At 40.0% G+C, this 23741-nt stretch overlaps 1 protein-coding gene across 4 annotated transcripts in view; it reads right to left on the bottom strand.

The window, feature by feature from the left end:
* USP15 (ubiquitin specific peptidase 15) overlaps positions 1 to 23741 on the bottom strand; it is a 72211-nt gene that overhangs the window by 45254 nt on the left and 3216 nt on the right. The window contains exons 2-7 of one of the 4 annotated variants that reach the window (XM_075274326.1): positions 15336 to 15463; positions 14556 to 14698; positions 9066 to 9192; positions 7801 to 7946; positions 6709 to 6767; positions 3065 to 3151 (exon numbers count right to left, since the gene is read on the bottom strand). In XM_075274326.1, the coding sequence (XP_075130427.1) occupies positions 3065 to 3151; positions 6709 to 6767; positions 7801 to 7946; positions 9066 to 9192; positions 14556 to 14698; positions 15336 to 15463 (690 nt within the window). The remainder of the gene's footprint in view (positions 1 to 3064; positions 3152 to 6708; positions 6768 to 7800; positions 7947 to 9065; positions 9193 to 14555; positions 14699 to 15335; positions 15464 to 23741) is intronic. The other 3 variants (XM_075274327.1, XM_075274328.1, XM_075274329.1) reach the window with 3 other exon arrangements.

The following is a 23741-nucleotide window of genomic DNA, read 5'->3' as shown; positions in this document are numbered from 1 at the left end:
ACGCTAGCAGAACAGTCACAAATCCGTTAAAAATTCCATTGATTTGCAGTAAGATTTTATCTGGTTTCAGTTAGTGTCCGTTTACACCAAATCCCTCACACGTCCATTAATTTTCACAGACAAAAAATCCTTTGTGCAGGACTTTTTTGTCTGTGAAAAATAACAGTTTTCATGATGGACGTCAACTGTCTGTTATTTTTAACATTAAAGTCTATGGGTATTACTGTCAGGTTTTTTTTCTGCACATGCTCAAAGCAAAAAAAAAAAAAAAAAAAGAAAAAAAACAGACCGTATAAAAACGGACACTAACTGAGGTTAATGCGTTTTTTTTTTACGGATACCAACAGATCGGACATCCAACAGTAGTGTGAACCCACCCTTAGTAGCTATATAGTTTTACTGATCGTATCAATATGTTAAAGAGGTTTGCGAGCTGAAAATTGAATTTTCATACTGATTCTAAACAGGGGTGATATAAAAGCTCCAATATAGGCTGGAAACCCCCTTTAATTGTAGTATGATCTATCAAGATCCCTTCATGTTTGATTTGCCCCAAGGAAACGTGGCATGAAAAAAAGTGATCTGGTAAGTTGCTATACGCTATACCTTTATTCCAACCAACATGCCAATGGGCCCATTTAAAGGGGTTGCACATGACTTCGAAAACATGACTGCTTTGTTCTTCTCAAGAAGTGACCTCACGTCCATTGTTCACAGGACAACAATACAGCTTCATTGCACTAAAAATTAATGGGACTGAGGTGCAGATTATCCATGTAACCAACGGACATTATGTCACTTTCTGAAAAGAAGAAAGCAGCCATGTTTTCAAAGCCCTGCACAACCTTTAAAGCACATTCATAGAAGATATGACAGAGCCATTAAAAGCAGCTTCTCAACAGTGTCCAGAAGGCAACAAGAGATTGTACAATCCAAAGATACTGGCACCATCAGCATCATAAAGACAACCCCTTATTTATGCTGTATTTGAGCAGATGAATGTATTAAAGGAGAATTCCCCTTTATAATATTCAATCCTTTTGTTACTTGGAAAAAAATAAACATCATATATCACATATAGTCATCCAATAATCAGAATGGCCAACATTTAAAATTACAATTCTGCTTTGACATGGTAGGGAAATGCAATGATGGCTGCATCTTCCCCCAAAAAATAATGTTGTCATAAGGTGGATTTTCAAGAAAGAAAATTATCCCCCATATTAAAAGGGCAGGGGATAATTTACAGATCATAGGGGTCCAACCTCTTAGACCTCCAGTGGCCAGAAGTTTTGTTCTCCATTCTGAATGAAGTTGTGGATGAGCAAAGCGCATACCACTCCATTTATTTCAATGGGAATGACCAAGACAGCTGAAGTACAATGTTCTGCTAGCACTCCTACAGTCCTATGGACAGGGGATAACTTGCTTTAGTGGGAAACCCCTTTTAAGTTTAAAAAAAAAAAAAAAAGAGTTATTTTCATGATATAAGGAGTCATTGAGCTGATGTATCAGCCCTTTAAAAACATTAACATACCGTATATACTCGAGTATAAGCCGACCCGAATATAAGCCGACCCCCCTAATTTTACCACAAAAAACTGGGAAAACTTATTGACTCGAGTATAAGCCTAGGGGGAAATGCAGCAGCTACTGGAAAATTTCAAAAATTAAAATGGTCGTAGTTTTTGGGTGCAGTAGATGCTGGGGAAGGGGAGGGGGTGTTTTGGTTGTCTGTCTGCCCCTTCCCTGAGCCTGAGGACTGTTTTTTTTTTCCCCCCACTTGGAATTCAGTCTGGCTGAATATATATCTGCAGTGCTCCTATTAACCCCTTCCTGATGGAACAGGAGCACTGCAGATAACCTATATTCAGTAGACAGGGCACTGTCAGACACAGGGATACCTAATGTGTTTGTGTTTCACAGTCATTTTCTACTTTTGTATGTATTCTAGGGAAAGGAGGGATTAAGAACTTTTATTTTTTATTTTTTGCACTATTTTATGAGAGATTCTATACATTGACATTATGGCTGGTCATAAACCCCCCCCCCCCCCCCCCTAAAAAAAAAAAAAAAAAAAAAATATTTTTTTTTTTTGCTGACTCGAGTATAAGCCGAGGGGGGCTTTTTCAGCACAAAAACTGGGCTGAAAAATTCGGCTTATACTCGAGTATATATGGTAGCTTAAAAATATTTGGGAAAAATCATACTATGAGGAAGTAGTGAGCAGTAGGGCAGAGCAAAGGCAACGTAAGGGGATTGGGAAGGGAATGTTATGTTAGCACAAATTTTTAGTTTATGCACCTCTTTAATAAAAGGTAGAGCTTTACTTCAATGAAATATTTCAAGGTCAATATCTATTAAAGGGGCTCTATCACTGGGAAAAGTCATTTTTAACTAACCACATTCTTGCATAGCCTTTAGAAAGTCTATCTACCTACCTTTAGTATGTAAATTGCCTCAGTGGTTTCTGAATAAGCCCATTTTTATTCATATGCAAATGACCTTCCAGCCAGCACAGGAAGTTCCCAGCAGCATTTGTCTCTTCTATTATCTCCTATGTGCTGTCATCATCATCAGCAGAGGCCTGTGCTGTATACACCATAGGAATAGCAAAGGGGGTGCACAATGCACCATGGACCAGTCTAATTAGCATATGAATAAAAACGGACTTATTCAGAAACCACAGAGGCAATTTACATACTAAACGTAGATGTGAAATAGTCTTCCTAAAGCCTATGCAATGATTAGTTAAAAATGACTTCCCAATGATGGAGCCCCTTTTAGTAATAAGGTCACTTTCAAGAGGAAATGGTAAACCCAATATTTATCTATATCTTACAGAAAACATGACCATGCAGATGAATATATAATCCTAATCATCCGGGGCATAGAAAATATGACAGCCTTGGATTTAGTACCAAAAAGCCTAAATGAAAAAAACAAAACAAAAAACAGCTGCAGTAAAGGGAGAATTTTAAAAGGCAAAACTTAATGAGAAGGGAAAGATCAAACCCACTCAATGGAGGACAATGGGTTAAAACACTCAGGACACTGTGCTTACTTTCTGTTGTTGAAGTTGCTATAATTATTTGACAGAGATGGAGGGGAAATCTTTGGTAATGCTGAAAAATGTGATGCACCTGGTGACCTTCAAAACATGAAGACAGTGAGGAAAATGGTGAATTATGATAGAATTAGGAAACAAAAAGTCACACACAAACCCTAAGAAGTCTGTATGATCCCCAGCAGTTGTACAACATACAGAACGCACTTGTCCCCTTTTAAAACAGGATTAGCCATGCCGCTGGTTGTGACATGCTTCCATGGGCTAAACCATTCTACTGAGCAAGCACAGTAATAGAGATATGATATTTTAAACTTATGTATATGACAAAAGTAAGGGAAAGGCCCGGTTCACATCTGCGAATGGGCATCTGTTCGGGAAGTCCGCTTGGGGACCCCCTGAACAGAAACCTAATCCGCATAAAAAAGTGGTTACCTAAGGAAACCCACGGACGCTGCAAGTGCTGCTTGCAGACAAAGTTCAGCACCTCTTTGGAATACAATTCTATATTTAATTAAAATATTGTTGGTGCAACTAATGCTGCTCATTAGTATATAATTAGCATGTAATTTTTTTTTTGATTTAAGAAATATGGGCTCTGCCTTTAATACTTAAGTAGTATCCAAGGCATATAGGCCACAACACTGTGTCTGTGTATCCATCTGGTAATGCATATGAAAGCCAATGCGCACAGGGAAGCATCTGTTTGGGTGAGCTGACTTTACTTGTATTCTTTAGGATATACTCTTATTTATTTATTTTTTGTTAAACTTAAAGCTCCACAATTTTCCAAAGTACTTTTTGTATCAATTCCTCACTGTTTTCTAGATCTCTGCTTGTGTGTCCATCACATGACCATGGACTGTATATCACATGACCATGGGCAGATTTTTATCCAATGAGGGTAAGCAAAATAAATGACAGCACAGAGAGTATACTGGAAAATGATATAACTTTTCATTACACAAACATCTCTCTTAATATTGGTTTTAAACTGGACAACCCATCTAAGCCCCTTTGTGCTGCACACAAGTATCAATCAGTTATCAGACACACAAAATGCAGGAGCCAGCACGTCAACCCACCATGCAGATAGATTGGTTGTTTGGTTCAGGTGACTCTAACCTATGTTTTCCCCTTGTGAATTGTGCCTCAAGATCTTGCTGTTTTAGTCATTATGCAAATGCACTCTTTGGAGCAACTAGGGCGTTCCAGTTGCTTTAATGAAGTAAACCTCCCACTGACTGACAAAGCCAAACAAAGCATACTAAGTCACCCGACTGAGTTGCACTTGCCACTGCTAATATTCTTGGATCATACGTCAAGAATATGTGAGCAGCGAGTGAGACAGAACGCTAGTTGACACTGCCTGGTGCAGTCAGAGTAGAGAGGGGAAGAGGGTGACACAAAGTGGTGGGAGGCTCACCTCTTTGGAGCACTGGTAACGTACTGATTGCTCCAAGGAGCTAATTTGCATAGTGAAAAAAAACAGCGCTCTCTCAGTAACAGAGGCACAGATACAAAAAGAGAAAATGGTATTTGATTCAGACAACCATAATCTATCCATCAGTAGCACTGGGTTGATATGCTGTTTTCTGGTGACAGACTCCCTTTAACATGTGAAATCTTCTGCACCCACTGAAAAAGTTTTTAGTTGGGCTTAAAGGGGGTCTGCTGCAAAGGTTGGACACTAGTATGTCTGTAGTAATACTAGTCCTGTTCATCGCTCCATTCACCTTGCTGGAGAATAGTCAAAGACTCCTCTCCAGCAGTTCCAGTTGCAAAGGACTGTAAACCTTGTTTCATTGTCACCAAGTTTCCTTTAAAAGTATTTTCCAGGCTAAATAACTGATGTCTTATCCTTAGAATAGGCAATCAATTAAAATAGGCAGGGGTCCAACAACCACACCCCTGGCTGATCAGCTGTTGGAAACTACTGCAACGTTCAGGTGAGCGCTGCAGCTTTTCTTAAATACTTATTAACCACAGCCCCATACAATTGTACAGCAGCTATGCCTTGGTATACAGGGAGCAATGCAGCTGATCAAACAGCTGATCCATGGGGGTCCCAGATGTCAGACCCCCAACGATCTTCAATTGATGTCGTATCCAAAGGATAAGTTATCAATTAAGACATACTGGAAAACCCCTTTAATTAGAAAAAAGGTTAATAAAATTATGGTAGATCTCTGACAAGCCCCCCCTCTGAACCCTCCTGAATCTAAAATTTAAAAAAATCCCAAATAAATCATATAGAATTTGGGCGTAGATTAACTTCAGCTGCTTGCTATATAATGGATGGCATGCCAATTACCTTGAAAGGAGTTTTTTCAGGTGTATATGATTGATGACCTATCATTTGGATAGGCCATCAAAGATCAGTGGGAATCTGACATATAGGACCTCTATGGATCAGCTGTGTGAAAAGATGAGAACTGTAACCTCTTCACAAATCACAGCACTATTCATTACACAGTGGCTGTGCTTGGTATTGAAACTGAGCCCCACTGTCCCCATGGAACGGAGATGCAAATAGGCCACAATAATGATGATGAATGTGACATCTCACAGGGCATCACTGTCAGTTTAATCAGCTGATCGGTCGGGAGCCTAGGTATAGAACTATACAGATCTTCGATTGATGGTCTATTCAAAGGATACTCTTTCAATTTTATAAGCCTAGAAAACTCAAATAAATTTACTGATACAATTTTTTTAAACAAACATTTTATTAAGGTTTTCAAATGTTTACAATATGTAGAACAAAGATACATCGTCAGGCCTGGGATCAAGAAGTGAGCAAAAGTACTAGCAGCGGGAAGAATTATGGAGATGAGGGGGGTGAAGGGGAAGGAGAAAACCACACAGACACAGCGCCGCACCTCCCATGAGGCGACCTGAAGCGAGCGCTTCAGGCAGCGCTATGTCAGGACCCCAGGGAGGGCGGCATTTTTGATCACCTGAGCCAGTCCAGGACAAGCTGTCCCGGACTGGCTTAGCACCGAGCGGTGGTTTGGGGAGGCCACAGGAGCAGTGCTGCTCCAGCAGCCTCCCCTCACGCTCAGGCAGAGAGCAGGTCATCTCCGTGCCTGCTCTCTGCCTGCGAACGGCACTAAGCCCCGCCCCTTCATTCCACCACGCCCCTTCGCTCCGCCCCCTCCTCCCGGGGGGGGGGGGGCGGCTTTCTGTAGTTCGCCTCGGGTGGCAAAAGGGGTAGGTTCACCCCTGCACAGACAAATACCGGTCTAGTCAAAAGAGATCCAGATTCTTGGAATGTTTCTCATTTAAAGTATCAATGTTGGTCAGATAAATACTGAACAATGCTGGAAATATCATACTTATGTATGCAAGTAATATTCAAAGCAAAGCAGAGTAATATAATTTAAAATTCAATGTGAACAGATTAAACAAAACTATACAATAATAAAACAGGTAAAAACGATCCTCCCTTCCATAGATTACCACTCATAATATTTTAAAGTGTGTCTTAATATTTGCACTTTTTAAAATTTTAGTTCTGAATGGAAATCCACCTTTATTAAATTATCTATAAAGGCAAGCGCTGTTCAACTCGCACAAACACAGATAAACATTTCTAAAAAAAACAAAAAAAAACAAAACAAAAACAAAAAAACACTTACTTCGGCATTGAACCTCTTGGCCACTGACCATCTTGGTTTCTTTGTTCTATTACCAGCATCTTTGAAAGTAAAAAAAATAAATAAATAAAAAAATTAGGAACAATATTAAACCTCAGAATCACACCTCTTGCCTACTGCTGCCTGACAATGTCCAGTAGTAGAGTAGTAGTAGTAGAGAGGCTAAAGAGCACCAAAACTAAAAGCACCGATTGCTCAGGAACATAATTCCAACTGCACCAGAATCAGTGAAGCAGCACCTGATAAATGATGCAGAGCTGGACTTGGTAGAGGCGATGAAATGTCCTCTTTAACTGCACCCTGCTATTTGGTTTAAAGAGTTTGCCTCATTAAAGATACTTATTCTCTATCTACAGGATAAGCGTCTGGGGGGCTGATAACTAGTAGAATAGGGGACTGATACCTCCTCCAAGTGAATAAAGAACCAGTGTGCTTGTGTGACCAGTACTGTGGGATTTTTGAAGATTGCAGTCCGCCCATCCTTGTAGCAGTGGATGGAACGGCGCTTAGACAAGCACATCATTATTTCACTTGGAGGAGGCATGGATGACTTTCAGTCCTGCATTCTCTTGATCGTTGGGGGACCTAGTGTTCGGACCTCCAGCAATGTGACACTGTGAAAAGAGGATAAGTGTTCTTAGACAAACCCTTAAGGTCGGGGCCTAGGTGGCGTAAACGCTGCAATATGTCTGCGGCAGTAAACACTGCAATTTTTATAGTCAGAGCTAAGTGGGTGGGATTCCGGAGCATCCCATGCCCACTTTGCGGTAAAAACCACGCCGCGATCACCAAACCTGGCGTGGTTTTGGAAATCGCAGCATGTCAAAAATACCTACAGGTGGTTTCCGCATAGGCGTAATTGAAACAAAGTCTGCAGAGGAAAGAACAGCAATGCATTGCTGCTGCAGTTTTTCCTGTAGCGCTTTTTTTGCTGTAGGACGCCACATGAGGCCTTAGCTTTAAGGGGAATTTATACCTTGTAAGATGCCAGAATTTGCCTTCCCTTTAATTAAACAACAGAATATTGTCAAAATTATCATAATACATGGCAGTGCTTTCAGGTGTGTACTTTACCTGTCCTTGGTACAAGCCAGCATCTTGTATAGTGCTCTCAGGTTTATTAAGAGGCTCAAATGTATTGCTCATATATTTGTTCCACAGTCTGGTCTCTTTTTCATCTGGAATAGTGAAGATTTTTCTCATCTCCTTCTCAATCATGTCTAAATGTAGATAACATAGATATTTACAAAAGCATTATGATAAAAAATAATTGACTAATCTGTTAAGGGGTTTTCAATCGCAAGGATCATATCTGTACTACTAGCTCATGAAAGTTCAACAGTTTTCCTGAATATACAGTATATTCAGGGAGATGGAAAAACCCCTTTAAAGAGGACCTTTCATCAGATTGGGGCACATGCAGTTCTATACACTGCTGGAAAGCTGACCGTGCGCTGAATTCAGCGCACTGTCGGCTTTCCCGATCTGTGCTTGGTGTAAAGCGCTATCGGTCCCGGTACCGTAGGGCTTTACAGTCAGAAGGGCGTTTCTGACACTTAGCCAACTTAGCTCCCTTCCCTGTTGCTTCCTGATTGCGGTTCATGTTTCTCTGGTTCGGACCATCGGACTGTGTACCTGGACTTCTCTTTGGATTGCGACACTACTGAATTTATCCTCTCTAGCATTTGACTTTGGCTACGTATATCGACCTCTGCTTTCGTCACTCGCTTATGTACTTCACAGCTATCTCCGGCTTCTTCTCGAGATTAATCAATTTGTGGCACATTTTTCTGTGTTGTCAACTTTGGTCTGGTATTGCCAAGTCCATCCCCACCACTAGGAGCTCTGGTGGAAATGTCCCGAGCCTCGCTTTGGCTCATACTGGGTGTATAGCAGTTCAGTTACGGTTTTTCCACTAGTGATTGTTAGGTTCAGTTCTGCTGCTTCTCTCCATTCAGACTACTCTGGACCCTGCATCTGAGCTCCTAACACATAGATTTTAAAGTAATTTTAGACAAGTTGCTAACCCTATGGAATTGTATATTGTTCCTGTTGAGTAATCTTCTGCGAGCTATATACATACTTTCAACCTATTTAGGTGCCTCAAAGCCTGAAAAATGTGGTATTTTGGTTATTCTGCCTCCCAAAAAGCAAAAGAGTTAGAATAAATAGTAAGCAAAATGCCATGGGCTTTGTTTAAATGGGAGTGGTGAGAAACAGGTTAGATGAGCATCGCCGTTGAGTAAAAATAAATAAATAAAAAATTACCCATTGGAAAAGTTCTTTAAAAATCTCAAAACAGGTCAGTGAAAACAACTACAAAAAAAACAAAAACATACCTATTGTGTCAGCTTTACTAAATCTTCTTGTAACCACATTGTTCATATTGCCATTCTCGCATAGCTTTAATTCAGTTAGGTAAACTTCGACTTTGCAGTGCTTTACAAACATACCCTGTTCAACAACCTAAAAACAGCAAATGTCAGTGTAGAAACAAATGATGTGGAAACTACAAGTCGAAGAGGTGATAAACAGGAAATAAAAGGTTTTATATATTAAATTGTATGTCACTAAGTACAAGCTACAATACTACAAAGTCATGTGAATCTACAGAAGAGTTATTACAACATACACAAACGGAGGTCACAGGCTGAGAACATCTTGGATAATAACATAGTGACCACTTTACATGCAAGAAATTTCATCATGTTTATATTAGCTGTACTAATAATAATAGTAATACATTTTATTTATATACCGCCAACATATTCTGCAGCACTTTACCGAAAATGTACCTCATATTTACAGAAAGTTATATACGCCATTGGGTAAGTGAGGTATACACACGTCACCTCTTAGGGCCAAATATAATTTATTTACAGATACAGTGTGTCATCATTAAGACATGTAATACATACAGAATATTGTATTTATGTGAGAGGTTCCACTTTTACCATGTTTTTAAGATATTAAAGGAACCTGTGAGAACTTCCCCAAATTGTGTCCACATATGCCTTGAAAATCTTTGATGGGAATAGAGTCAGCGCAATATGAATTGCTTTTTTAGTGCTAAAGTTCCAGAAACCTTAATACAACGCAGGCAGACCCCTTTTTATGTCAAAATAGTCCAGTCAGTCGTTGTTTGGGTCAGTTGTACCCAACTGATGACTCACAGAGACACTGCTGTGAACTCCCACTTAGTTTTGTGAAATAAGGTCTCACACATCCCATATCCACCATATACTCTATTACTCTAGTGAGATTTATTTGGTGAAAAGGTTTCTTATATTTTTTCAGAGGTTGTAGGTAGACAAAGTGAAAATATAGGTTGCTAGAAGGTGAGGAAGCTATAGAAGTAATATACCAATGTTTTATCTAGTCACAAGTACTGTTAATTCCCCTAAAGGTCATTATAAATTATGTGTATGGACTAATACAATGCCTCTTAGGGATATGTCATATCACATCTCTTTGACTGCACAGGGCTTTCTCTAGCAGTGACAATGGAGGATTATGTGTTTAATGCAGGGTTCTTCTGTCCGCTTGAGAAGTCGGACATCTTCACTTGCGGACAGGGAAGGACGGGCACGGAGTGCAAAAGAACGCACCCGACGCCCATTGAAATGAATGACAGGTGTCACGGACACAGCTAGTGTCCGCTCCTAATGTCCGTGACAGATTTTGAGCGGACACTAGGAGCGGACACTACCTGTCGGTCACCGACGGTAGTGTGAACGCTCCCTTAGCGCGACAACCTTCACCTGTTACTATTTGTTCACTATTTATCAACACTGGTTGTCACAATAAGACAAGATCTCATATAGTAGAGCTGGATGTAAACAGATACTGACAATGGGGCTTGGTCTGCCAGTTCTGAAAATTACTTTGACCAACTGCGTTTCACCATAGAGATCAGAAATCTCTAAGCAGGTATTCATCTCAGCATTATCCAACACATACAGTATAATATTATAAGATCCATGCGCAGACTGAACTTTTCAGCACTTCCAAATATCTTGAATATTTTAGCATCATACTCTATAAAATGTAAACATTAGAAAAGCCTCTGTGGGATACAGCAATGAAATAGCTAAAAAACGCAAAGTCAGCGACAGGACTAGATAATCGCCAAGTGTAGCTATACAGTATTCTAAGTGCTTTACTGGCAACAGATTCAGTGTGGAACACAGACAAGTAAATGAACAACAATGATTAATATTAATCTGCAAACGTAAAATAGATTTCATGTGCGGGATATAAAAGCCTCAGAAAAATACTCAGACCTGTGACTGTGTTACATCCTATATGAATGTATCCAAAATAACTTGTGTATCCTTATAGTGCTAGTACAGAGGCAGTTACAGCACCAGGCTTCTAAACAATATTTGATTTTTTTTTTCCCTTAATATTGCAATATACTCTATTAAAATATTTGTGGCTTCCTGTTTTACTGTGTATGGGTGGGTGACCGGGCAGGCTCACTGGGTTGTCACTGTGTGTATGCTACGGCTGATACCAGTAGTACTATCCATATCCATTTCATGCTGTCAGTTATTGGGGGGCATTTACTTCCAACAAAATGGCCACACTTACTGCAGACCAAACCCTGCCCTTCTTTTAAACATCCTAGCTTCCATGAAATAGAATAAGAGGGAGGGAAAGGGAATGAGAAAAAATATGGTGGCAGCCATAGGGAAGAATACACTGCTTTGATGTGAGGCGTCATATAGAGAATTATTTATTTATTATTTCAGAAACCTAATCTCAGGACTGGTTCACATCTGTATTCGGTAATCCGTTCGGGGAGTCCGCATGGGGCCCCCCCAAAGTGGAATACCAAACGCATTGACAAGCGGTGAGCACTGAAAGTACACAGACGCCATAGACTATAATGGGATTCGTTTGTTTTCCGCTCGAGTCATGTGGAGAGGAAAGTAGTTCATGGAGTACTTTTCTCTCTCATGTTCTGTGCGGTGTCTCTACAAACTTTCTGTCTAAAGCGCTACGGGAAGAACCACGATACATTGCCACCGCGTTTTTTCCTGGAGCGCTTTTTTGCTGCGGGATGCCACGTGGGGCCTTAGAGTATTATTTTCAAACTGTCTATTACATTCACCTCCATTTCTGTAACTCGGCTACATCACCCAGCTAGCCTAACCATCATGTAGTTCACTTGGGACCTTTCAATGCTGATCTTTATACTACTCAATCAGTCTTTACAAGGTTCACATGCATAATTTATGTACTATATATCTTTTTAACTCAGAGCTGTCATCATACTTTCCTGTGTTATTTAAGAGGAGGATAGTATAGAGAGAATAGAGTACAGCAAAGAAAACAAAGAAAAAAAATCATCCCTTTGACTACAGCTATGAGTCCTAAGTATTGAGAAGAGAAGTTCTTTACCTTGATGGCTGTCATGTATCTGCAGCTATAGACAGCAGCCATTAATCACTTGTAAGAGGGGCGGCGGAAAGCAGGAGAGTGCTCCAGAATAAGAATTGCTTTGTATTATTTGAGAACCACTAAGGCCCGGTTCACATCTACGTTTGGGCCATTCCGTTCACGCGGAGAGAAAAATCCTGCAAGCAGCACTTTTCTTTCTGCATTTTTTGAGTGGAAACTACACTGACCCCATTATAGTCTATGGGGTCCACGGGTTTCTTGGGTAACCACTTTTTTTTTTAATGCAGATTAAGTTTCCGTAAGGGGGGTCCCCAAGGGAAGTCTCTTAACGGAAACCCATGCGCAGATGTGAACCGGGCCCAATTGCCATAAGACTACATGCACATGGCTATTTGTTTTGTCAGTATGTGATCTACGTTTTTAATTGAGACTACAATGATGCATTGATTTCTATGGCCCATTAAGGACCTGTGTGGGGGACCATAAGCCCGGACTCATTTACAAAAATGTATGGGTTCTGGGAAACCTACCATTATGCTTTTTCACAAGCATGTGCATATTACCTCTGGCACAATTTTTTGTGCTATCTGGATTCACAAGAGAGCTGACTGGTCTCCATGTTATGCAGGCTTCTTTAAAAAGCTTTCTTTGTCCTGCAACCTGGGACTCTCCAGATGTTGTGAAGCTACAAGTCCCATCCATGTCACAACATATACATTCCTATTTATATTATCTTGTACTGGCACTGAATACAGTTGTCAGATGAAAGGATAAGGATTAGGAATTTTTTGTCAAGCTTTTTGTTGTTGTTGTAATTTTTAGCTGAAAGTGCACTTTAATGAACAGCAAATGGAAAGTCATGTATTAAAGAGGCCCTCCAGCATGTATCTATTCTACCAATACTTCTAACTTATTTATTCCTCAAAGTCATCATCTTCCCCTAATATGGCTTTCTGGTCTCTCAATGGGTCACCAAGGGATATCAGGCAACAGAACTTTCTGTAGGACTCAAACAGCATAGTTTGTATCTCACAGGCTGTCCATGGGGAAAAAAAACCTGCTACATAATGGAGGAGATCACAGAGCAGCCTCCCTGACTGTATATTTACTGGTCTCTTCGATTATTTGGAAGAATATATAAAGAAAAGGATATTCCCACTGCGCCTCAGCAGCAGTGTTCGCACGATCCTCTAGTTAGTAAGTCCTCAGCTGATCATGGGGTTGGCAGACTGACATGCCAATTCACACAACAGACAGAAGCTATTTTTTTCTCTATAAATCTATGAGGGTCTGTAGGTTACGCTTTCACAGACTTGCTTAGAAACCAGGGACTTTGGGAAGGTCAGTCTGTCAAACATATGACAAGCCGAGGACCCGTTTGAATGTTTTCATTGAAGACGACAGAGGAGTTGGGAAAAATAGCTATTGATCAAACAGTAAGCTTTATGGCTATCTAGATCGTGAAAGATGGCCTGTGTAGGCCAGGACTTGTTTGTCACTCTGTCTAATATGAATCATGGGTGGAATTTAATATAAAAATAGCATGAACTGAAAGCCAATAACCAGGGTTCATGTGAATAAAACACTATCCTGCATCCCTATCGGGGCCTCCACTGCTGAGATATTAGCTTTTTCCTCTAATATATTAATGAACAATTTGGAGCACTGAGGATGTCACTGTTGCTCTCTTCACACCAAAGAATTACCTCCCTGCTATGTCTGATAGGGCCAGGCAGTGTACATGTCAATCACAGCAGGGAGGGAGAGACCGGGTGCATGAAAACATAACTCTTTGGCATGATGAAAGCAACTGTAATGTTCTTGTTGCACCAAACAGCTCATTAGCAATGGAGGCACCAATCGGGAAGCAGGGAAAAAGGCATTTTATTCACAGGAGCAGCAGATATCTGACTGTGCTTATAACTTCAATAGAGACTGCTGTGTTGACAGACTCCCATGAGTACCTCTAACCAGGTGTGACAAGCCCAATGACATAAATGCACCGTCACTTTCTGCATTTTGTTTACTTGTGGTTTATCTGGGGACAGGTTCTCTGTGCTGTATTTTATGCATCAATACATGTACATATGAACCTATACTAAGAGGGCTGATGTCTTTGGAATGGCTGAATGGTTCTGGATAAACAAAACACCAAATTGCTCAGGGTGACAGCATCAGCTGCTGTAGGTCATTGGGCTTTTCAGACCTGGTGACAGTTCCTCTTTAAGCCTGGATTCATGTGTAACTGCACTACAATATTTAATGATATTATATCAGTGAATCATGTCCTCAGGCACTTCTCTAGGCATGGTACAGCTCAACTGTTTTATATGGAGTTCTTCTTTAATAATGTGGAATCTAGCTAAACCAAACTTTTATAAACAGAAATATGGTAAAATATAGGTATGAATGACATACTGTACCTTGCGAGCTATGGGTTCCTGATTCTCCATAACTGTGTACCAGCTAACAAGCTTGTTCCAGCCCTCAGTAGGCAACAGAATGTAATCAAGTTCATCAATAAGATGCTCCTTGAGAGACTGTGTATCAGTATCTGTGAAAGAGACTGTCAGTATTTAAACATGAGAAACCACACCAGTAACAAATATGTACACAGTTTGGCACTTTCTCCAACAAATCGTTGCACATTAAATTTCAGTTCAATTATTTTATTACATCCGTTTATGTCATATGAGCTATGAAAAATTGAACATGATATAATCAGGCATGTGGCAGATATACAAGGCCAAGTTTGTGCAATACAGTCAAGGTTTGTTTTGAGGACAAAAATATACTACAATAAAATGAAAAAAAAAAAAGGAATGCATGTAAGGTATGTTCTTGACTTCCATTACTAGAAGGAAAGGAAAAACAAAAACACGAACAGTACAGTTCTGGAAAACTGAAACCCGCTATGTATGCACTTCTATTCTGTTACAGGAAAATAACAGTATTCAAATTTGTACATTTTTCCTGCCTGACTTAACCTGATGGACAATGAAAGTCAATGACAAAAAGGGTGCTACAGTAAAGTCCTCTGCTGGCATTCATTTTTGTAGAACATTTTAAAAGGAAAAAGAAAAAAACAAAACAAAATAACATATACAGCAGTATAGCAAATACATGGTATGTTAATATACCTGTATATTAAATATATATTACACATAAATAGCTAGACTGAGTCAAAAATGTAAGAGAATGACCTTTAAGGAGTCCAGAATTATCAATGGGACCTGGATACACATTCTGATCTCCCATCTGGTACTTGTCCCAGCTGTCAAACCCCACATATTTCTTCCACTGTTTGAACCAGCGACTGTCAATCAAGTACCTAAAAAACCAAAGAGATTGCAATGAGTAACAAACAAGTCAATAATCAGTTTAGACTGCAGAATCCAGGGAAGCAACTATTGGAGACATGTAATAGTAACAAGCAGGCTCGGTTCATGTCTTAGAATGTACTAAAACAGTAAAGCTGTATCCATCTAATGGGGGACCCCATGCACTATAACCGAGTCTGTTGGGTAGCCCTTACTTTCATCAACATTCTGCTAGAAGAAAAAGTCCTGCATACAGAATTTCCTTATCTGCGCTTTTAAGCAAACTGCATGAAGCAAACTAAACTTTTGACTCAGATATGAAGACATTTAAAAAATGATTAAGCGTGTTGAATTGAATCCTTATTCACAAGGAAGATATGCTGCTTACAGAGATGTCTGGCAGCAGCTTACTGCGCTTTCCCCATTCAAAACCCATACACATTCATCAGAAGAAATAGCGGTTAGCTGAATGAGCTTAGACAGACGAGTTTGGCCTACGGCCCCACGTTGCAGAAGTGCAGCTTATTTTGTTGCAGATTTTGTTGCAGTTTTTTGAGCCAAAGACAGGAGTGGATTGAGCAGAAGGTACAAGTATAAGTACTTTATATATATCTCCCATTCCACTTGTAGCCATTCTTAGATTTGGCTCAAAAAAACGCAACAAAACAAGCTGCTTTTCCGCAAAGCCTCTTGGAGGCCAATATGTAAAGCCATTAGATAGGGAGAGACAATTAATTGAAAGTCAGCTAAATTAATCATTAGGAACTTGCTGACATTGATTATTGGAATTATTTTGCATCCATGTCCTATGGTTTCACAATGACATTAGCTAAAAGATATTGTCGGGGGAATCATAATACCCCAGAGATATGCTGTCTGTAAAGGAAAATTAATTAACAGGCCAAGATCGGCCTCCGCCATCTTTGACCTGGAGAACCACAAGACACATGGTGGTCGTGTATCAAAATGGATTCTGCTTTAATGGTGGCTAGAACAAAGTATATATCACATGGCATAGACAGAACAGGATTGGCTAGTATAATTAGCATACATCCATTGGTGGAGAAGTTTGTAACAATAGCCCTGATGCATATCTATTGGATAAGAAACTGGAGAGAGGTCACACCCCCCTGTAGGCTAGTTTTACTCTAAAATGGAGTCAGTGACCTCATGGTAGCCGCATGGTATCAATCAAAATGGCAGCCATCAGCACATGTCTCAAATACACATCCTAGATGTCTATCTCATGGTATTCTAAAGACAATAGACATCCTTGTTGGAGACAATTATATTTACAATCAGGATTGCTGATGCATGAATAACCAAAATTCAGGGGCACAGTGTGGCATATAAATAAGGGACATGGCATGTAAAAAGGGGAGTATCCTAAAGTTATTCATTAATCTTAATAGAGGTAAAATGCTCAATTAATCGTGGTATTACCCCTTCTTCTTACTCGTGATACCCGTGTCTGGTATTTTAGTCAGTGCTAGAAAATTTCACTGTCTAACATGTAGAAATAAAAACTGCACATGTAGATATAGACACAAGTAAAAAATGACATTTAATAGCAACCGTAGACTCCCACAGTATGCGTTATCAAATTAAAGGAAACTTACTAAGACCCGGTCCACACCTGTATTCGGGGACTCCAAGAATGGAAACCTATCCACATAAAAAATGGTTACATTAGGAAACTGGCGGACCCCATAGACTATAATGGGGTCCGTGTGGTTTCTGCACAAAAAAATGCAGAGAGAAAAGTGCTCCTTGTGCATATTTCATGTGGAGAGGGGAATGGAATAGCCCAAATGCAGATGTGAACCGTGCCAGAGTATATATCTTTGTTAGAACTACACTATCAAAAAGAGGTGCAGTAGAAGATGGAGATTACAGGGGGGGGGGGGGGGTGTGGACTGATAAGTGTTTAGCTGAAATAAGGAACTGCTAAAGATTGATGATGCAAATTCTTAGTAACCAAAGAGAAAACAAAAAGCACAAAAAAAAATGCATGGTTTGACTGTACTTTGGTAAATTCCTATATTACCGGTAATCTCTGTACGCGAGAATAATAAACTGGTCAAACATACTAAGAAATTGCTCCTGTTACTTTCCATTCATTTTTATCTCCTTATAAGTCCTTTAATAGTCTTTAGTGTCCTTAAATAGGTCTCAATAAATATGACAATAATTTACTAACAGTCTTATAATGGCTTTATGACTAAGCTGTATATTTAGTGTCAGGGATGGGAACATGCAGGGCGCACCCTTGGCACTAAATGTACAGGATGACTTATACTTAGGGCAGTGACAACTCTGCATGTACGATACAAAATACTCATGACAGGGACCATCAGATCATTTATGGTAAAGGGAACCAAACATAGAAACGAAAAGTAAAAAGTAAAAACTTCCCCAGGTCACTCTGCAGCATATTTTGCATGTTCCTGAAAAAACTAATTTTGTTGAAATTCTGCAGAATTTCCTAATGAGCGTTATCATTTTTGGCTGGTGAAGTGGCAGCGCTTGACAATCTTTGTACCTTACTATTAAGGGAGCAGAGGAGGAAGACTTCTGCTCCACCAAGCTGTCTTACAGCCAGACACAGGACAGTAAGGAGGAGGAGGAAGGAGGACATGGCTCATGAGACAATCTGTCACTGGGTCTTAAATCCCAATGTCACACCTTATCTGATGGGCAATCTTGTCCTTTGTTTATTCAAATCTGTTCCCCGTTTCAAAAATATAAGCCCTTTTAGTGTTTATTCAAAGTAGGATCTATTAGCCAAGCAGTCAGTAACATGGCATGACATACATCAGAGATGTTGCCCCAAGGGACATCACATTGTTACTGCCCACTTGGCATCAACACTAAAAGGGCTTATGTCTTTGGATTGACTGAATGGATTTGGTTATCCAAAAAATTCTTAGGGCGACAGCGCCTCTAACCGATGACGTATGTCATCTTTAAGGGAGAAAGCACAGTAATATAATTTTTATAAAATTCTCCACGTGTAGTGTTTCTCAAACCAATTTCCATAGCAGGTTCTTCATATCTTTTATTGCTGATGCCACTTTTGCCATTCTGCATGACTTGGCCAAAAGCACATAAAAGTCAGTGAATTTGAAGGCTAAGCCAAGCATGCATGATAGGGCTTAGGGGTGTTAAGTGACAACTGAAACACTGTCAATCAATCTGCAGAAAAATTTTCACATTAATAAATTCCTACAATGCAAACAGTTGACTTTGCTGGAAAAAAACGCAGCTGGACAGGCACGTTTCCTCTGCTGGATGCTACAAGAAAAGCGTAGTATTACATGGCAGCCATTAAAAAGGGTACTCTGGTAATAAGTCGTCACCTATTCATGGGTTATTGGATAACTGTCTGATCAGTGGCGGTCCAACTTCTAGCACCCTTACCAGTCACAAGAACACAAGTCCTATGTGCACCATTTTGTGACACTCAATTTAATTCTAAGGAACTGCTCGGCTTCTATTCGGCAGTCCCACAGAAGAACTACCACTCCATTCATATGGGGCACACAGGGTCCCTGTTCTCATGATTGGTGGGAGCCCTAGCAGGCAGATTTTTATTCCCATCTATGAATGGGGAATAAACTTTAATTACTCGACTACCCCTTTAAGATGAACGGCCTTCTAATACAAGGTAGACTGGAGACCACTAGAATGTAAAAAGGTATTATAAAGGTAGGGTGAAGATTCTAACAAAATAATTCATTATGGGTTTCATGTTCAGTGAAGTGTTTTTTATTACAGTATACAAATTGCTGAGTTCCTTTCTCTGAGGTATTGAAAAGTCCATAAAAAGATTTAGGGGACTTCTGTTTCCAGCAACTACATACAGTCTCATGCTTGTTTGGTCAAATAGCTTTCATATAACAAGCTCATCAGATTTAGATCTTACTTTGGGTGACTCAGTACACATATCCATTACACAAAGTCTTTTGATTTTAATGGGCACCCTGCAATACTATTGTTCCCCTGTAGTGGCGCTGCATATTGGTATAGTGGTATCTAAATAAAGAAGGAGGTGCACATATGGCTATATACTGATATATTTTTGCCTCGCAGAAAGCACTTACTTCCTACAATATAGTTATGTAAGTGGTTGTCGTGAATGGCAAGCATCCTGGCTTTGAGACACGGCTCCCAAATAACAAAACTGCATAAACTATAAAGACTTTGAATGCGCAAAACATTTAACATTTCACTTTCACCAAGAACAGCGTGATACTCTTTGACTTGAGATCCCACAGAGCTGTGTCACCTTACAGCAATAAAACAAGCACGCATTCTACCTAATGAATAATATAACTGACAAAATAGCTCATTTCCATAAGTATAAATCTTTTATACAGCTTACTTTTATCAGTTTCTGAAAACTTTTAGCATATGTCATGCATACTACTGAAATGGGAAAAGGATTGGGAATAAATGCAGACTAGTTTGTAGTATTAGTACCAACAGTTAAGAAAACTAAATATCTGACCCCGGGTTTCCGTCCTATTCCCCAAGGAAACTGGACAGGGGACAGCTTCCCGGCAGTCAGTTTTAAAACCCATTCATTTGGAAGCCGTCCCCTGTGCAGTTTGGCCTGGGATTAGGACGGAAACCCGACGGACTGATACAGGGCATACAGGGACGCAAGTGTGAACGCCCCCAAGGAATACAAATAAAGAAAACCCCTTCAATATATTTTGGAAAACACCTTAAAAAAAAAACCCTTCTAATGATGAGTATCGAGTACAAATAAGACCTCACTGGTGAAACAGAGCAATAGTTGGTAGTACGAACCAATTCCTCTTTTTCACCATTGAGGTCTTATCTGTATTCCTTACCCATTATTACAAGTGGTTATTTAAGGTGTTTTCCGAAATATATTGAAGAGGTTTTCCTGGCTTATCCTTTTTAAAGGGGCTCTATCAGCAAAATTATGCTGTATGAGCCCCACATATGCATGAATAGCCTTTAAAAAGGCTATTCAGGCACCACTAATGTTATTTTAAACCCCCTGCCCGTTTTAAAATAAAACTATAAAAACATATATGTAAATCATACCTGATCGTGCACGCTGGGCGGTTGTGTCCGATCCGACGTCATCTTCGGTCCTCCTTCCTCTTCTTTCTTCTTCCAGCAACATCCTCCTGTCCTGGCTCTTCGCTGCCTTCATCTTCTTTTCTTCCGGATATGAGGACGTTTGCGAGCGTTCTGCGCATACTCACGTAGTTCTAAGGATACTTAGAACTACAACAAAAATGGCGGCGGCGCGTGCGCAGTTGCGCTCCAGCGGGAGCGTTACTGTGCACGCGCGGGATTTGAACACAACCCGCCAGAAAAACAGAAGATGAAGGCGGAGAAGATCCAGAAGAGGAGGACGTCGCTGGAAGAAGAAAGAAGAGGAAGGAGGGACCGAAGAGGACGTCGGATCATGCACGACCGCCCAGCGTGCATGTTCAGGTATCATTTACATATATGTTTTTATAGTTTTATTTTAAAACGGGTGGGGGGTTTAAAATTAGATTAGCAGTGCCTGAATAGCCTTTTTAAAGGCTATTCAGGCATACGTGGGGCTCATACAGCAAAATTTTGCTGATAGAGCCCCTTTAATGTCAAATATAAGTGACTAACATTTTTCCTTTTACTCATATAAGTCTATGTGGTATTACCATAGACAATTCTATCTACGGAAACACTGGCAGTTTCCCTATAGCTAGAATTGAAACAGAAAGTCTGCAGAGAGAACCTTTGCGAATTTTCGGTCTAAAGTGCCGTGTGAAGAACAGCGATGCTTGGGCGCCGCGGTTTTACCTGCATCGCTTTTTCTTCTGTGGGACACCACTTAGAGCCTTGACCCTAAGCAGTAGTTTCTGGATCTTTCTTGCTGAGGGGTCTACTGTGGTAGGCATGCTGCAGTGGATCTAACACTTGTGGCCTTAATCTACATTCACATGACTGTGGTGCAAAATGGCAGTGAAGAAAGGTTGTACGGAGAGATCCATTGTCCTAGGCAAATATACAGCATGACCTATATATTGACGGTCCTTTAAAGCACATCAACACATTGTGGAAAAAATAGCTGCAGAAAAGCTGGTTTGAAAAACGCATGTCAATTTTACCAGTGGAATTGTCAGTGTTTTCCTAGAGATTTAATAAATATCAAAACGAAAGCAGCACTATGTAAATACACACAATGGGAACAAGCCTTCAGTCAGTGGCAAAATGACCTGTACTTTACTTTTATAGATTTAATAAGTGAAGAAAAACTGCAGCGAAAAATGCAGCATTTTATTGCATTTTTTCCCGTAGCTTTTATTGCATTTTTTTCTTTGTGGTTTTTCGTCCCTTCTTAAATCTACAGGGGAAACACAACCATTTCTGTAAGAAAATTTAACATGATGTGTTTTTCAACAGCTGCAGAAAAAAAATGCATTGGATTGCTGCTGCGTTTTTTTTCCCATAGCTTTCTTTGCTGCATTTCACTACGTGGGGCTTTAGCCTAAAGGAGATTTCAATGGCCTAGGAAAGCTATTTCCCACTCCTATAGAATTTTAAAAATATGCAAAACAAAACTTTTTCCATAAAAAGAGTGAAGCCGTTTATCAGTCTGGCACAGAAAACACATAGCACTGTACTAAACAGGACGTTATGTTCTATTCTTGTTGTTTTTGAACTCTTCCCAATATAACAATACCAAGACAAAAAACAGAGCAACTAAGACATAGCAATAGATGTTTAAGTAAACTTTACACGTGTCAATGTTTGCATTTTGTTAGTGGGGTCTGTATTATGTTCTTATGTTTTACATTACACACTTGCCCCCTCCCTCCCTGAGAATAAAAACATGTTTCTAAAAGGAGATGTTGTTATATATGGTAACTACTGTTCTGAAGTACTGGGCTGATAAGCCCTTATCTCGTCTATAAATGACAATGGCTACATGACCAATAGCAGGACACTACATGAACAATGGCAGATGAAGCAAGCCTTCTTCCTTCAATCTGTAATACGAAGCAGTGGGTTGCCTGCAAAAAGCATGGAAAGTTGTCATAGCGGCTTTCTTTACTGGATTGCATCGACTATAGCAGCATATACCAATTAAGGTAAACAGAACTGAACAGTAATACCACGCACAGCCTATGGACAGGTGTGGCAGTGTTTCGGTCATCCCCTGCAAAACAGAAGAATCTCACATCTGGGACAGCCATGCTACAAACTAAATAACTACATACATACAGCAAATATATTCTTTATTCCAGGTACTGGACTAGGAGGAAAGGCCATTAAAAACAATACACTAACATCTACAATATATAATTTACACTAAGTTTCACAATGTCAATCTCCTGGAGCAACAGAAGCAATGATCTAACCATTATACCATGCTGTGTTCTGAAATGCTCAGACCAAGAAAAAAAGATTTCTTCCATATCTTACATACGGTACTTGTCACACTTTATTGTTTCAGATTTTGAAACAAAACTTACCATAAGACAAAACTTGATTTATCAAGGAACATTTAATTTATTGAAAGAAAAGATATCTGGCCCCTACTGGCCCTCTCTGAAAATGTAAAGTTCTACAACGTTGTCGCCACTTTCACATTGGGTGAATTTTAGCAGCCGCCTGCACCTTAACTCTATGGAACTGTAGTATATGCAGCTCTTAGGGAGCCTTTACACGGAGTTTATGCTCCGCTCATTCAGACACGTAAACACGTGTCAAAGTGACCGCTGTAAAACACAATCCCATAGACTTCAATGTGTGCCGCTCCTCCGCGCGCTAAACGTTGAAATCAATGGGAGGCTTTTAAACCCACTGATTTCAATGTGTAGCGTGCGTAAGACCGACACACATTGAAGTCTATGGGATTGTGTTATACAGCGGTCACTTTGACACGTGTTTACGTGTCTGAATGAGCGGAGCGTAAACTCTGTGTGAAAGCTCCCTTACAATCTCAGAGATTTGTCCCCCTGCAGACACAGTACTACTCTTTTTCATGGGCTAATTCCACTGTTACTAGAAAGATGGACTCTGTGTAAAGACTGTAAAGCAAAAATCACTGCTACCCAAGAGGAATATGATACTTCTTACATTAGCTGTAAACATCTTGAATAAATTGCAAGATGCCAAAACTATCATGTAAATGTCTGCTACCTCTGTATGCACTGGAGAGGCTGTCAATCATTAGTAGGATAGCCCCCTGGACTCAGAAGCACAGAAAGAGCGGAGATATACATGAATATAAGACAACTAATGGTACGTTTCTAG

Source organism: Leptodactylus fuscus, chromosome 5, assembly GCF_031893055.1.
Source record: "Leptodactylus fuscus isolate aLepFus1 chromosome 5, aLepFus1.hap2, whole genome shotgun sequence".
NCBI classification, from domain to species: domain Eukaryota; kingdom Metazoa; phylum Chordata; class Amphibia; order Anura; family Leptodactylidae; genus Leptodactylus; species Leptodactylus fuscus.
This window is presented reverse-complemented; position numbering and strand designations above follow the sequence as displayed.